The sequence below is a fragment of the Tauraco erythrolophus genome, chromosome W (assembly GCF_009769465.1).
Source record: "Tauraco erythrolophus isolate bTauEry1 chromosome W, bTauEry1.pri, whole genome shotgun sequence".
NCBI lineage: Eukaryota > Metazoa > Chordata > Aves > Musophagiformes > Musophagidae > Tauraco > Tauraco erythrolophus.
Genome location: NC_141497.1, coordinates 9,148,138 through 9,164,899, shown reverse-complemented (window position 1 = coordinate 9,164,899; position 16,762 = coordinate 9,148,138). Strand labels below are relative to the sequence as shown.

Sequence of the window (16,762 nt, the reverse complement as noted above, 5' to 3'; positions counted from 1 at the left end):
TAGAAGCCTCTCACAGCCCCTGGAACACACCTGTGTTCGTGATAAAAAAGAAATCAGGAAAATGGCGTTTATTGCATGATTTAAGAAAAATCAATGAGGTGATGGCAACAATGGGGGCCTTGCAACCAGGGTTGCCCTCACCAACTATGATTCCAATGCAATGGGAAATTGTAATATTGGATTTAAAGGATTGTTTTTTTACTATTCCTCTTGCTAACCAGGACATGGAGAAATTTGCATTCACAGTGCCTTCAGTGAATAACGGTGAACCAGCCAAAAGGTATCATTGGAAAGTTTTACCACAAGGTATGAAAAATTCACCCACTATTTGTCAGTGGTTCGTGGCAAAAGCCTTAAGCCCTATTCGAGCTGCATTTCCATCAGGGTATTGTTATCATTATATGGATGACATCTTACTAGCCGCACCTTCACAGGTAATGCTGGCTGAAATGGAGGCTGAAGCACGAAAGTCATTACAATACCATGGATTGGTGATTGCCCCAGAAAAAGTGCAACGCCAGCAGCCATGGCTGTACCTGGGTATAAAGGTGTTCGATCAAACGGTAATGCCACAACCAATTCAGTTGCAAATAAAGGTAAAAACCCTGAATGACGTACAAAAACTAGCAGGGATGATTAATTGGGTCCGACCTTATTTGGGCTTGACGTCTTCCAAATTACAACCGCTCCTGGAGTTGTTAAAAGGGGACTCGGACATTTCTGCACCACGAGTTCTAACTCCAGAAGCAAAACAGGTGATTGAAGAGGTAGAACAGGCAATCATGCAGAAACATGTATGGAGAATCAATCTAACTGTATCAGTGCAAGTGTTTGTTTTGATAGATGATCTGATACCTTTTGCAATGCTTGCACAGTGGAATTCTGATTGGCAAGATCCTTTGCATGTTTTAGAATGGGCTTTTTTGCCTTTTAAAACTAAAAAAACTGCTCCCGGACTTTTTGAACTTTTAGCTCAAATTATTATGAAAACTAGAGCTCGCTGTGTAGAATTGTTGGCAAGAGATCCTGAGAACATTGTGATACCAGTAAAAAGCGAATATTTTGAATGGTGCCTTGCCAACAGTTCAGCACTTCAAGCAGCAATGACAAATTATACAGGTCAAATTAGTTATCACCTGCCCTCACATCCATTAATAAAAATGGGTGGCCAGATTCGATTTGCACAAAAACAATTAAGTCAATCTGACCCTGTGCCTGGTCCCACGGTGTTCACTGACGGTTCAGGAAAAACAGGGAAGGCTGCTATTGCCTGGTATGATGGACATCAATGGCAGAACCGAGTGGAACACCAGGAAGGCTCTCCTCAGATTGTTGAATTGAGGGCCATGACTATGGTATTTCAACAATTTTCTTGTCCTGTTAATGTTGTTACTGATTCGGCCTATGTGGCTGGGTTAGTGCAACGGTTAGACAAGGCTGTCCTTAGCCATGTTACTCAAGAAAAACTTTTTGGAATTTTAAAACTATTATGGACTGAAATTCAAAAGCGACATTCTCCTTATTATGTATTACATATTAAGAGTCATACGAACCTCCCTGGGTTTTTGGTGGAAGGAAATGCAAGAGCAGATGCACTAGTATCAGGCGTAGCAATGGGACCTACTCCAAACATTAAACAACAAGCTATTGCTTCTCATCAATTTTTTCATCAGGGTTATCGAGCCCTGAGATGACAATTTCACTTGTCCAATGCTGAGGCTCGTGCTATTGTTGCTGCATGCCCTGACTGTCAAGGCCAACATGTCCCTCACTACTATGGGACCAACCCTAGAGGGTTATGGGCCCTCCAGATCTGTCAAAGAGATGTTACTCATATTGTTGAATTTGGCAGATTAAAATTTGTCCATGTATCTATTGACACATTTTCTTCGGTCATCATTGCTACTGCTCACGCGGGAGAAACTGCCAAAGATGTCATTCGCCATTGGCAACGGGCTTTTTCTATTGCTGGAGTCCCGCATCAGATAAAAACGGATAATGGTCCAGCTTATGTATCTCAAAAGGTTAATTCATTTTTACAGCTGTGGGGTGTGACTCATGTTACTGGTATCCCTCATTCTCCCACTGGACAAGGTATTGTCGAACGTGCTCATGGCACATTAAAATGGCTTCTGCAAAAACAAAAAGGGGGAATGGCAGGGGATCCTCCAGAGGCTCGACTGAACAAAGCTATGTATGTCCTGAATTTTTTACAGGTCTCTGATGATTCTCAGGAACCCCCGATAATACGTCACTTTGGCTCTCTAACCACCACCTGTGGGATGTCCCCAGGAGCCAAAGTTAGGGTTCGGGATCTACAGACAGGTCAGTGGTCTGATCCCTGTGATCTGATAACCTGGGGTCGAGGGTATGCTTGTGCCTCGACAGATGGTGGTCCCCGGTGGGTTCCTGCTCGTCGTGTCCGGCCTGTGGTGGAAAGCTGATCTCGTTGAAGGATGGACGTTGGCTGAGTAAGCAAGCCAATGCTACGTCAATAGTATTGAGTGATTTATTAACTGATGCTGATAGTGTTAGGCATGCTACACTGCAAAATAGAGCTGCAATTGTTTGTCTTTTATTGTTAGTGCAAGGAGATAGATGTGAAGATTTTGAGGGAATGTGGTTTTGTATGGGACTGGCTGAATAAATTGCTCAGAGGATGGGGATTGCCCAGCTGGTTGTTATCATTGCTAAAAACAAGGTTGCTGATTCTGATCGTTGTTGTAGTTGTGTTATTAATATTGCCCTGTCTGGACAGTTTGCTGCAAAGGGCCCTGCAGCAAGCTGTCAGAGCAATTTCTTTTAGCACAAATACAAAAAGGGGGAATTGTGGGAACTACGGCTGGTCCGCGGATCCCAGGACAGAAGATGAAGAAACTGGCCTTGGAGAAATTGCTGTGTACCCCTGCAGATCTGAAAACTCCCTGAACAGAAGAAGTGGAAAACAACTTGCAGGTGCCTGGGAGAGCCAGGGAACCGTAAGATAAGGAGGAACTGTATGATAAGAGACTGGACTGTGTTTTTGCACTAATTGTGTGATGTAATGAATTTGGCTTGGATGATATAGAGCGCGTGATCACCAATCATGTATTAGGCTAAGGCGCGTGAACAGCTGTAGTTAACCAACCACCTAATTGCTTATGTCGCGTGCACTGTTAGAATTAGTATAAAGGTGTGCTGGAACTTGCAAGGATGGGATTAATTAATTATATAATAAATCAATACTGCTTGAACCTGTGTATGTTGTGTCCATCTCAACAGCGACATACAGCAACATGAAGGGACTTCTAGTTCATTTTTACAAAAGGTGAGCAATGAATACTGTGACCAGGACTAGAGGGATCCTGCCTACAGCAAGGTGGAGGAAATGGATAATAGGGTTTATTGGACTGTGTGGGTTCGATGGCCTGGCAACATAAAGGTGAAAAATTTTTAGCTCATTGGGCCCATGAAGCCGTCACTAACCATCAGTCGCCGAAGGGAGCTGCGCTGGAGCTGGACCGTCCCGCTGCGGAGCGGCAGATCTCGGTGCACAGGGGCTTTTCCTGAAGAAGTCAGGAAGCACCAAGGGAGCAAAGAGACCCCCCCCAGGAGTCGGCAGCCCTCGAGGGAGACCAGTGCTATTTAACATCTTTGTTGGAGACATGGACAGTGGGATCGAGTGCACCCTCAGCAAGTTTGCTGACGACACCAAGTTGTGTGGTGTTGTGGACACACTGGAGGGAAGGGATGCCATCCAGAGGGACCTTGACAGGCTGGAGAGGTGGGCCTGTGAGAACCTCATGAAGTTCAATAAGGCCAAGTGCAAGGTCCTGCATGTGGGTCAGGGCAATCCCAAGCACAAGTACAGGCTGGGCGGAGAATGGATTGAGAGCAGCCCTGAGGAAAAGGACTTGGGAGTGCTGGTGGATGAGAAGCTCAACATGAGCCGGCAATGTGCACTGGCAGCCCAGAAAGCAAATCATATCCTGGGCTGTATCAAAAGAAGTGTGGCCAGCAGGTCGAGGGAAGTGATTCTGCCCCTCTACTCAGCTCTCGTGAGACCCCACCTAGAATACTGTGTTCAGCTCTGGAGTCCCCAACACAAGAAGGACATGGAACTACTGGAGCGAGTCCAGAGGAGGGCCACGAAAATGATCTGAGGGCTGGAGCACCTCTGCTATGAAGACAGGCTGAGAGAGTTGGGGCTGTTGAGCCTGGAGAAGAGAAGGCTCCAGGGTGATCTTATAGCAGCTTTCCAGTACCTAAAGGGGGCCTACAGGAAAGCTGGAGAGGGACTTTTTACAAGGGCGTGTAGTGATAGGACAAGGGGCAATGACTTTACATTGAAAGAGGGGAGATTTAGATTAGATATAAGGAAGAAATTTTTCACTCTGAGAGTGGTGAGTCACTGGAACAGGTTGCCCAGAGAAATTGTAGATGCCCCATCCCTGGAAGTGTTCAAGGCCAGGCTGGATGAGGCTTTGGGCAACCTGGTGTAGTGGAAGGTGGTGTCCCTGCCCATGGCAGGGGGGTTGGAACTAGATGATCTTTGAGGTCCCTTCCAACCCAAACCATTCTATGATTCTTTGAAAAGCAGTGGTGATTAATTGGAAAATGTATGATCTGGGCATGACGCAGATGGTATAGAATAAGGGGTGGATAATGTCCTGGTTTTGGCTGGGATAGGGTTAACTTTTCACAGGAAAGCTGGGAGGGGACACAGCTAGGGCAGCTGACCCAAACTAGCCAGGGTGATATTCGATACCCTATGATGTCATGCTCAGAATATATATTGGGGGAGCTATCTGGGGGAGGGGCATTGCAGATTGTGAGTGGGCTGGGTTCTGGGTGGTGAGCAATTGTACCACTCATTTTGTATTGTACTTTTGTTAGTATTATTGTGGTTATTACTCCTTTCTCATTTTTTTGTACTGTCCTATTAAACCGTCCTTATCCCAATGCATGAGTTTTACCCTTTTTCTTCCGATTTTCTCATCCCCATCTCAGCGAGGGGGAAGAGTGAGCGAGCAGCAATGTGGCAGCTTAGCTGCTGGCCAAGCTAAATCACGACAGTTATTTACAATGGAATTAAATACTTTGAATGCTGTAACAGAACTGCATGTGGAAAATATCTCATGATCAAGTAAACTTTTTTGTTTTAGTAATTATGTCCACAAAAATATTAATATGAATATCTGACTTTCTGTACTAGTTTCTTACAGAACAAAGTAAGCAAAATAAAGTGTTTCTCAGAAGCCTAAGGTTAACAAAAGTTTTATGAATTAAGTGAAAAGCCTTTTCACAAAAATCAATCAGCTCTGTTAAAAGGAAGAGTATTTGTTGTTATAATCTAAGAAAATAATTAAGTTTACCCTTTTCCTTATTTGCATATACCCATATAAGTAGGTCCTGCATTGTTATGTAAATTATACTTTACCAGGAAAAGAGACTAAACATTGCATACAATCATGGCTTGTATTTCCATGAAAATATAGCTATTTACTGCACAAATCAAATGCTAGAAACTCCTAGTACAATCACTTGTTGGAAAAAGTTGTTTTAACTAAGAGATTAGTGTTAAGCATAAGGTTTTTTGGTTTGTTTTTAAACAGTTATGGTCAAATCTGGCTTTCCACTTACAGGTCATTTAAATGTTCCAAAACTGACATGGTTATTATACAAACTCTAAATTTCACAGTGCTTCATAAGAATGCTTTATACTCTTCACTGTCTATCTGTATGCTTTGATCTTCTTGTCTTTCTGCCCCCTTCCTCGCTGAGTGTCCTAGTTTTAGCTGGGACAGAGTTTTTAACAGGTAGAAGAGCTCCGTGTTTTGGTTTTACTCAGAGGCTCACTCTGAGAAGAATGCTGATAGCAAGTTGATGTTTGTGGTTGGAAGTGAAACTCCAAAGACTTTTCAGTGTGCCGGCGTGCAGAAGCACGGCGGGATAAGGGGGGAGCATAGCTGGGACAAGGGGGACACGATTCCCCTTGTGATTTGTGGTGGAACTTAAGACTGAGGGCCAAACTGGCCAATTAGTATTCCATATCATGCAGCGTCATGCCCAGTATAAAAGTGAGGGTCAGCCGGGAAGAAGGGCTTTTGCGCTTTGGCTCTTTTGCGCTTTTGCTCTTTTGCGCTTGCTGCGCTGTTGCTCTGTTGCTTTTCTTTCCTTTTTTCTCTCTCTCTGCCCCTCTCTATTTTGGGGCCTCGCGTTCGTCTGGGATTGCAGCTTCGGGACGAGACGGGCTTCACATACGAGGGGGTGGTGAGCACCTACACTGTATTAAATAATCTGTATTAAATCATTCTTATCTCAACCCACGGGTTTCCCGTTTATCCTTTAATTCTCTCCCTCATTCCTGGGGGTGGTGGAGGGGGTGTGACCGGCTGTGTGTGTGTGGGGGGGTTTCAACCTAACCCACGACACTGAGCATTGCGATTAATTAAAAAATAAATTCCAACTTTTTAGACATAGCTGGACTGAAGCACTAATCAATACAACTAATCTCAGTTGTTCATATCATATAGTGCTTAGTACTGTACATCCCTTTGAAGAAGCAATGCTGGAAAACATTACTAGTCTTAGAATTTGGAAGTTCAGGTGAAGAGAACTGATCTGAAGAAGTGTATTCTTTAAAAAAAACAACTAAGAAGGTTGAAACAAAGGACTTATCTTTTTTAGCAAAGATTTTTGAGAACAGTTGTTGAGGTGAAAGGATAGGCACATTGCTGCTGAAAATGAACTTTGTCTATAGCTCCAGCCTTCAGAAAATTTTCTTTTCCCCTCCTCGCCCAATTACAGCAAGGAAGTACGTTAGAAGCTTTGCACCAAAAGAAAAAGAGCCTCCTTTCTTTTTTCCATTTTTTTTCTTTTAACAACTCTAACAGCCCTATATAGAGTCCGTAATATTCCTCACTTTCGCTAAAGTAAATTTATCTGAACTTCTAAACAGGACTAACACTTACAGACAAACTTAAAAGGGATTACACAAATTTATGGATAACAACTCCATTTACAGCTAAAGACACAGTGGTCTCAATGGAGTCCTCAAGTTAGAAAATATGTCCTGGTTTTAGCTGGGACAGAGTTAGCTCTTCTTTTTAGTAGCTACAAGAGCTCCGTGTTTAGGTTTTACTCAGAGGCTCGCTCTGAGAAGAATGTTGATAGCAAGTTGATGTTTATAGTTGGCACCGAGGTCTCAAGGACTTTTCAGCTCGCTGTGTTCTTGCCCGTGTGCAGGAGCACAACAGGATAAGGGGGGAGCATAGCCAGGACAAGGGGTCCACGACTCTCCTTACGATTTGTACTTGGATTTAAGATTGAGGGCCAAACTGGTCAATTAGTATTCCATATCATGCAGCGTCATGCCCAGTATAAAAGTGAGGGTCAGCCGGAAAGAAGGACTTTTGCCCTTCTGGGACTCTCGGAGTGTTTTCTCTCTCTCTTGCTCTCTGTCTCGGGGCCTCCTGTTGATCCGGGATTGCGGTATCGGGTTTTATCTGTTTTGGGATTGCAGCTTCGGGACGAGACGGGCCTCAGTCAAGGGGTGGTGAGCAATTACACCGTACATCACTCGTTTGTATATATTTATCCTTGTACATATCTGTACATATATATATTGGTAGCGGTAGTAGTAAATTCTTCTTATCTCAACCCACGGGTCTCTTTTCTTTTTCTTCTTTGATTCTCTCCCTCATCCCTGGGGGTGGGGGAGTGAGCGACTGTGTAGGGTTTGGGTGCCGGAGCGGCCTAACCCACAACAATATGTAACTCACAAATCTGAAGATGATAAAAATACTAAAGAAAGGATCACCATATACGAGGCCATGGTTCTTAAATGCTTTCCCCAAAGTATGTATGAAAATGATTAAAGGGAGAAAGGAACTTTTGGACTGACTCAAGCCTTCACATTTAGTATAGCTTAAAGAGAGAGGACAGAAAACTTGCTATGTTGTCTGAAAAGCTGCCTATAAAGGTGAAAAAGGAAAAGTTTTTTCCCCAAAGAGTTTCTGATGAGTGATTTTTCCAAACCAGCATTTTACAGGTAAAATTGAGACGGCGTCAGGGAGGAAAGGAGGAAAAACAATAGCTAGTGCAAACCAAATGCCCTCTAGGTTGGGATGACCTTTGCCAAAAAAAAAAAAAAGAAAAGAAAAAAAGGAGGGAGGACAACGACACAAAGATAAAGTAGAACATATGTCGATGAAGGAGCTGTGCCGGAGCCGGACCGACCCGCTGTGGAGCGGCAGATCTCGGCACACAGGGGCTTTTCCTGAAGAAGTCAGGAAACGTCAAGGGAGCGAAGAGACCCCCCCTCAGGAGCCGGCATCTCTCTCGGGAGACACTGACATGGCCTGGGCATTCCCAGAGCAATGGCGGTCCCTCCCACCGCTATAAAAGACCTGCTCAGGGAACACAAGTGACCCGTAGTGTGGCGCGGCAGTTCGCGAGAGAAGGGCGCAGTCAGTCAGTCAGCTAGCTGCTCGAGAGGTGAGTTAGGTTGGTGGCCATCACCCTCTCAGAAAAAACTCAGCTATGGTGACCACCCGGTGGAAGGCAAAGACCTCTGCACCCAGCAAGAGGGATGTAGGAGTGCAGGTAGAGCTCCCACAGAAAGACGTGGCTGTGCAGGTCTCAGGCTGCACGGAGTGCCTGAGCTTCTCCATGGTAAGTGGTGAGAACAGCTGTGTGAGGTGCAACCAGGTGGAAGATCTGCTCATCATGGTCACAGAGCTGTGGGAGGAAGTAGAAAGGTTGAGAAGCATCAGGGAGTCTGAGAAAGAGAGAGATCGGTGGTGTGGGGCGCTGCCTGACCTGAAGCAAAACCATGGAGAGTCACAAAAGGAAACCCAAAATGAAGGGGATTCTGGTTCCTCACCCCACAAGGCAAAAGACAGTAACTCAAAAGTAAGACACAAATGGAAAGAAGTCCGTGCTCGGGGCAACAGGTGACCCCTCTCCTTGCCCACCTCAGCTCCCCAGGTGCCCCTGCACAACAGGTATGAGGCTCTGGAGGTGGAAGACCCATCAATGGATGATGTGGCTGAGGGACCATCGGCACTGGAGGTGTCACCAGGGTCAGAGAGGACAACCCATTGTATCAAGACTGCCTCCACAGGGAAGAAAAGGGTAATAGTTATAGGCGACTCCCATTTGAGGGGGACAGAAGGTCCAATATTCTGGGCTGACCCTGCTCTGAGGGAAGTCTGCTGCCTTCCTGGAGCCCGGGTTAAAGATGTCAATAGGAAACTTCCTACCCTGGTACGGCCCACAGACTACTATCCTTTACTGCTCTTCCATGTGGGTGGTGATGAAGCTGAAACACAGAGTCCAAGGTGGATCAAGAGAAATTTCAGGACCATAGGACAGCTGGTAAGAGGATCTGGGGCACAGGTAATCTTTTCTATTCTTCCAGTTGCAAGCAGTGACACTGGAATTAGCAGATGCATCCAATTGATTAATACAGGGCTCCATGACTGGTGTCATGACCACAATTTCGGCTTTTTCGATAATGGAATGGGCCACACAGCACCAGGCCTACTGGCACCAGTTGGGACTTGCCTTTCTGAGAGGGGAACAAGGGTCTTAGCACAACAGCTAGCAGGGCTCATTGACAGGACTTTAAACTAGATTCAAAGGGGGAGAGGGATAATATCAAGCTTGATCAAGATATTCTGGAAGCACCTGAATAGCAGCAGAAAGGAATTCCAGCCACTCCAGCCAGGAAGTCAAATTCATGTGGGGCCCAAATTAAATGCCTCTATGCAAATGCACGCAGCATGGTGAATAAGCAAGAAGAATTAGAAGTGTGTGCAGATCCTCCTGACGACTATGCTAAGGGACATAGAAAATAAGGAGGTGATTGGTGACAGCCAACATGGCTTCACTAAGGGCAAATCCTGCCTGACTAATTTGGTGACTTTCTATGATGAGGTCACAGCATTGATGGATAGGGGAAGAGCAACTGACATCGTCTACCTGGACTTGTCCAAAGCATTTGATACTGTCCCACATGCCATCCTTGTCTCTAAACTGGAAAGACATGGTTTTGATGGATGGACCACTTGGTGGATAAGAAATTGGCTGGATGGTCGCATTCCAAGAGTTGTGGTCAACAGTTCAATGTCCAAGTGGAGGCCAGTGACGAGTGGTGTTCCTCAGGGGTCAGTACTGGGGCCAGTGCTATTTAACATCTTTGTTGGTGACATGGACAGTGGGTGTAGTGTAGGGTTTCCCTGCCCCTGGCAGGGGGGTTGGAACTAGATGATCTTCGAGGTCCCTTCCAACCCTAACCATTCTATGATTCTATATGCAAACTTTTTAAAATTACTAAGTCAGATGTCCCAATGTTTTAATACTACAGTTTTTCTACCAGTATTTTTTGTCTTTCCTTTGCTCCTCCCATAAGGATGTATTGGGTATGCGTGGCAAGGTTTTGGTAGTGGGAGGGGGTCTACAGGGGTGGCTTCTGTGAGAAGTTGCTAGAAGCTTCTGCCATTTACGACAGAACCAATACCAGCCGGATCCAAGATGGACCCACCACTGGCAAAGGCTGAGCCAAGCAGCAACAGTACCTCTGTGATAACATATTTGAGAAGGAGAAAAAAACCCAAACCTGCTGCAGAAGAGCAGCTGGGGGATAGGAGTGAGAATATGTGAGAGAAACAACTATGCAGATACCAAGGTCAGTGAAGAAGGAGGGGAAGGAGGTGGTCCAAGCACCAGAGCAGAGATTCCCCTACAGCCCATGGTGAATCAGAATCATAGAATGGTTAGGGTTGGAAGGGACCTCAAAGATCTTCTAGTTCCAAACCCCCTGCCAGGGGCAGGGACACACTCCACTACACCAGGTTGCTCAAAGCCTCATCCAACCTGGCCTTGAACACTTCCAGGGATGGGGCATCCAAAACTTCTCTGGGCAACCTGTTCCAGTGCCTCACCACCCTCAATGTAAAAAATTTCTTCCTTATATCTAATCGAAATCTCCCCTCTTTCAGTTTAAAGCCATTGCCCCTTGTCCTATCACTACACGCCCTTGTAAAACATCCCTCTCCAGCTTTCTGGTAGGCCCCCTTGAAGTACTGTAAGACTGCAATAAGATCACCCCGGAGTCTTCTCTTCTCCAGGCTGAACAGCCCCAACTCTCTCAGCCTGTCTTCATAGGAGAGGTGCTCCAGCCCTCAGATCATTTTCGTGGCCCTCCTCTGGACCGGCTCCAGTAGCTCCATGTCCTTGTGTTGGGGACTCCAGAGCTGAATGCAGTATTCCAGGTTGGCTCTCATGAGAGCAGAGTAGAGGGGCAGAATCGCCTCCCTCAACCTGCTGGTCACACTTTGGATGCAGCCAGGATATGGGCTGCGAGTACACATTGCTGGCTCATGTTGAGCTTCTCGTCAACCAGCACTCCCAAGTCCTTCTCCTCAGGGCTGCTCTCAATCCATTCTCCGCCCAGCCTGTACTTGTGCTTGGGATTGCCCCGACCCACATGCAGGACCCTTGCACATGGCCTTGTTGAACTTCATGAAGTTCTCACAGGCCCACCTCTCCAGCCTGTCAAGGTCCCTCTGGATGGCATCCCTTCCCTCCAGTGTGTCCACAACACCACACAACTTGGTGTCGTCAGCAAACTTGCTGAGGGTGCACTCGATCCCACTGTCCATGTCACCGACAAAGATGTTAAATAGCACTGGCCCCAGTACTGACCCCTGAGGAACACCACTCATCACTGGCCTCCACTTGGACATCGAGCGATTGACTGCAACTCTTTGAGTGCAACCATCCAGTCAGTTCCTCATCCACCGAGTGGTCCATCCATCAAATCCGTGTCTCTCCAGTTTAGAGACAAGGATGTCATGTAGGACAGTGTCAAATGCTTTGGTCAAGTCCAGGTAGGCGATGTCAGTTGCTCTTCCCTTATCCACCAATTCTGTAACCTCATCATAGAAGGCCATCAAATTAGTCAGGCAGGATTTGCCCTTAGTGAAGCCATGTTGACTGTCCCCCAATCGCCCCCTTATTTTCCATGTGCCTTAGCATACTCACCAGTAGGATCGGCTCCATTATCTTGCTGGGCTGTCCCCCTGCAGCCCATGGAGTTTAATGGTAGAGTAGATATCCACCTGCAGCCTGTGGAGGATCCCATGCTGGAGCAGAGCATGTGGATGCACCTGAAGGACACTATGATCCCATGGGAAGCTTCTTCTGGTTCAGTCTCCTGGCAGGAACTGTGAACCAATGTAGAGAGGAGTCCACACTGGATTAGGTGTTCTGGCAGAACTTGTGACCCCATGGGAGATCCACGCTGGAGCAGTCTGTTCCTGAAGGACTGCATCCCATGAAAAGGATCCACACTGGAGCAGATCCTTAAGAACTGCAGCCCATGGGAAGGATCCACATTGGTGAAGTTTGTGGAGGACTGTCTCCCATGGTAGGGACCCCATTCTGGAGCAGAGGAAGAATGCGAGGAGTCCTCCCTCTGAGGAGGACGGAGCGGCAGAGACAACATGTGATGAACTGACCACAATCCCTGTTCCCTGTCCCCCTGTGCTCCTCAAGGGGAAGGAGGTAAAGAAAATTGGGAGTGAGGTTGAGCTTGGGAAGAAGGGAGAGGTGGAGGGAAGGTGTTTTAAGATTTAGTTTTTATTTCTCATTACCCTACTCTGATTTGATTGTTAATAAACTAAATTCATTTCCCCAAGTTGAATCTGTTTTGCCCGTGATGGTAATTGGTGAGTGATCTCTCCCTATCCTTGTCTCATCCCATGAGTCTTTCATTATATTTTCTCTCCCCCATCCAGTTGAGGGAGTGATAGAGCAGCTTTGGTGGGCACCTGGCATCCAGCCAGGGTCAACCCCTCACAAAAAAATACAGCAAAGCCTGAAATCCCATCAACACAGCCTTATGTCTAGAACAACAGTAACATACTAGTTGTTGCATCTGTAAGACCTCAGCTACATCTGTAAGTTGAAATGCTCAGAAACATTTCTAGGTGCTTAAGCCAACTGCCCTGGAATAATCCATGCCCTCACTGTTAAAGATTCACAACTATCATGGTTTAACTCCAGCTGGCAACTAAACACCACACAGCCGCTCTCTCACTCCCTCCACAGCAGGATGGGGTAGAGCATTGGAAGGGTAAAAGTGAGAAAACTCGTGGGTTGAGATAAAGACAGTTTAATAGGGAAAGCAAAAGCCATGTATGCAAGCAAAGCAAAACAAGGAATTCATTGATCACTTCCCATCAGCAGGCAGGTGTTCAGCCATCTCCAGGAAAGCAGGGCTCCATCACACATAACGGTTACTTGGGAAGACAAACACTATCACTCCAAACATCCCCTCCCCTCCCTTCTTTTTCCCCCCAGTTTTATATGCTGAGCATGATGTCATATGGTATGAAATATCCACTGGCCAATTTGGATCAGTTACTCTGGCTATGCTCCCTCCCAACTTCTTGTGCACCTGCACACTAGCAAAGCATGGGAAGTTGAAAAGTCCTTGATTTCTTAGCAACAACTAAAAACATCGGTATATTATCAACATTCTTGTCATACCAAATCCCTTACTAAATCTAAAACACAGCACTATTCTAGCTACTAAGAAGAAAATTAACTCTGTCCCCGCTGAAACCAGGACATCAACAAAGCCCCACACCAACTGTGTCAAATGTGGTCCCTGATGCATGCCAACACCCAAATCACACCTAAGAACTGTTTAGGAGAATGCTATCAGCCAGAACTGTGCTACAAATCAGTATAACAATTTCACAGTCCTGTTCTAGCAAACAGGAATAGTCTCTGTCACTGTTTTATTTACTGATAGAGATGCACTCTACAAAGAAAGCATCAAAAAACAGGGTAACACTTTTGTACTGAGCCTGGCTAGGATAGAGTTAATTTTCTTCACAGCAGCTCATATGGTGCTGTTTTAGATTTTTGACCAAAACAGTACTGATAACATACTAATGTTATAGCTTTTCCTGAAAGGTGTTTACACAGTATCCTGGTTTCACTGGGATAGAATAATAGAATCAATTTTCTGTTCAGAAAAGCTACATTTCTAAAGTAAGATGCATTTTTAAGACGACTGCGGCACCTGATTTGGTGAGAACAAAGTTGATAAGACACTCTGGTTTAGTTTGTAGCCAGCCGTGGTATGCAGGTATCCATAGTGATCAAGGACTTTTCAACTTGTTTTTGCTAACGACCCAGATGTCCAAGAACTTGGGGATGAGTGTGGCCAGGGTAATTGACACCTTAATTGGCAAATGGGTATTCCATACTGTGTAATGTCATGCTCACTATAAATTGGAAAGTTTGTTGGGGAAGGTCTCTCTTTCTCAATGGCCGCATTCCCTGGAGGGTCTTGCCTGTCATTCTGCTCCCGAGGCCTACTCTCTTCTCTGTCTTCTGGAATTGTAGTTTCGGGACTTTCCTGCTCTGGAATCACTAGCCAGGAATGGGCTGGACATTGGTCAAGGAGCAGTGAGCAGCTGCACTATACATCACTTGTCTGTATGTATTATTATTGTTATCATTATATTTTTTTTTAATTTCAATTATTAAATAGTTCTTATCTCAGTCCACGGGTCTTCCTTCCTTTTCCTGATTCCCCTCCTTGAGCGGGGAGGGGTCATTGAGTAATAGAACAACTGGCTATTGTTTAGCCTCGGATATAGGCTAAATGTAGACACACAGTATCAAGGCCGCCTCTGTTTCTCACTCTGCCTCTCCAGTGAATAGATTGGGGGGTGTGCAATAGGCTAGGAGGGGACACAACTGGGCAGATGACCCAAACTACCCAAAGAGATATTCCATACCACATAACGTCATGCTCAGCAATAAAAGGGAAAAGAGTGGGGTTTGTGGGTGTTAGCCATCTTTTGCTCAGGAACTGGCTGAGCATCAGTCTACCCATGGGAGGTGGTGTGATTGCCTTTGCATCACTTGTTTTGTTTTATTCCATTTATCCTTCACTTATTAAACAATTATTTAATTTTTGTTTGTTTGTTTTATCTTGACTCCCAAAGTTTTCTTGTTTTTATTCTTCCTTTCCTCTTCCCTCGTCCCACTGAGGGTAAGGAGGGAAGTGAGCAAGCGACTGTGGGGTGCTTATCTGCCCACTGGAGTTAACCCACAGCAATTTTCTTTATGAAACGCTTTTCTTTAACATTCATTTTTTCTTTTTCTTTTTTTTTTTACTTTAAAACAAGACATTGGAAATAAACACTGTCTAACCTTTGAGGGTGAAAACCATATGCTGGCTACCTTAGGGAGAAAGTCAATCAGTTGATACGGATAACATGACTTTGGACATGGCATTCAAAAGACTTCATATTTTGCTAAATTAGGCACTAAAGTAAGTTCATGCCTATTACTACATAAAGTATGAATTCAGTCTGAAGCATAGTCACCTGAGATGATATTAAACATCCTTGGGTTCAGGATAGCAGGACAAATCAGTCGAAGAAAAACAAAGCCACTGGAATGGAAAAAAAAATGTATTTTGTTCAATAATAAAGTTAAAGAATTAATGTAAAATTATGTAGTCTTTAAGCATTTAAGTCAGTGTGGAAATCTTTTTGAGATAGATGACAACCAACCAACCTGTGCTCCATGAATATGTTTGTTAATTAAGAATGTCTTGTTATGATTTCAGCTATGATAAAAACTGAAATAAAACCAGGCATATTGATTTCCCAATTAAGGTGAATCTTGAAACCACCTGGGAAAAACTTAATTGTAAAGCCATACCGAAGCCTGTAGTCTAAGACCACACTGGCTTTAAAAAGGAGCACTTCGTCTCCTGCCTCCCACAAGTGTTCCACTGTCTACTACAGCAAGTAATTCATCCTGTAGGTACTCACTTCCCCAAGCCAATATAAGGAGAGCAAGAGTGCACAGTCAGAATGGAACCTCTCTTTTGGCAGCAACATGGCCTTAGTTCAGCTTGAATTGATCCATATTCTGATAACAGTACATTATTATCCTAGAAGAATAATACTGGATCAGCTACTTTCCTCACAGAAGTAATTGCTGCCATCCAGACAATCTAGAAAGCTAAGGAAAAGTGTTCAGTTTGACTGCAGAACTAGAAACTTATTAAACAGAAACCCAAAATAGCCTACAGTTTTGCATGAGAAAAATCTACCTTTCTGTTGACAGCTGAAGTAAAAGATATCCATCTCAGGTTAACTATAATTCTGGAAGACTGCTATAAAATGAAACAACATATGGACCAACTAAAGCAATCTAATTCACACAGAATCACAGAATGTTAGGGATTGGAAGGGACCTCAAAGGATCATCTAGTCCAATCCCCCTGCCAGAGCAGGACCACCTAGATCAGATCACACGAGAACGCGTCCAGGCGGGTTTTGAACATCTCCAGAGAAGGAGACTCCACAACCTCTCTGGGCAGCCTGTTCCAGTGTTCTGTTACCCTTACTGGGAAGAAGTTCTTCCTCATGTTTAAGTGGAACCTCCTGTGTTCCAGCTTATATCCGTTTCCCCTTGTCCTATCGTTGGATGCCACTGAGAAGAGCCTGGCTCCATCCTCATGCCAGTCACCCTTTACTTCATAGAATGGTTAGGGCTGGAAGGGACCTTCAAAGGTCATCTAGTCCAACCCCCCTGCAAGGAACAGGGATATCTCCAACTAGATCAGGTTGCTCAGGGCCTCATCCAACCTGGCCTTGAACATCTCCAGGGATGGAGCATCCACCACCTCTCTGGGCAACCTGTTCCAGTGTTCTACAACTCTCATAGTAAAAAATTT

General features: G+C 45.1%; 2 protein-coding genes across 2 annotated transcripts in view; one reads left to right on the top strand and one right to left on the bottom strand.

Annotated features, from left to right (window-relative positions):
* Positions 1 to 16,762, bottom strand: part of LOC147526202 (ras GTPase-activating protein 1-like) — a 179,984-nt gene that overhangs the window by 12,171 nt on the left and 151,051 nt on the right. Inside the window, 1 exon segment of the mRNA XM_086630192.1 lies at positions 15,399 to 15,466. Within this exon segment, the coding sequence (XP_086486318.1) occupies positions 15,399 to 15,466 (68 nt within the window).
* Positions 8,524 to 12,218, top strand: LOC147526203 (uncharacterized). Its single transcript, XM_086630265.1, has 3 exons — positions 8,524 to 8,655; positions 8,971 to 9,537; positions 12,075 to 12,218. The coding sequence occupies exons 1-3, from the start codon at positions 8,524 to 8,526 to the stop codon at positions 12,216 to 12,218; spliced, it is 843 nt and encodes a 280-aa protein (XP_086486391.1).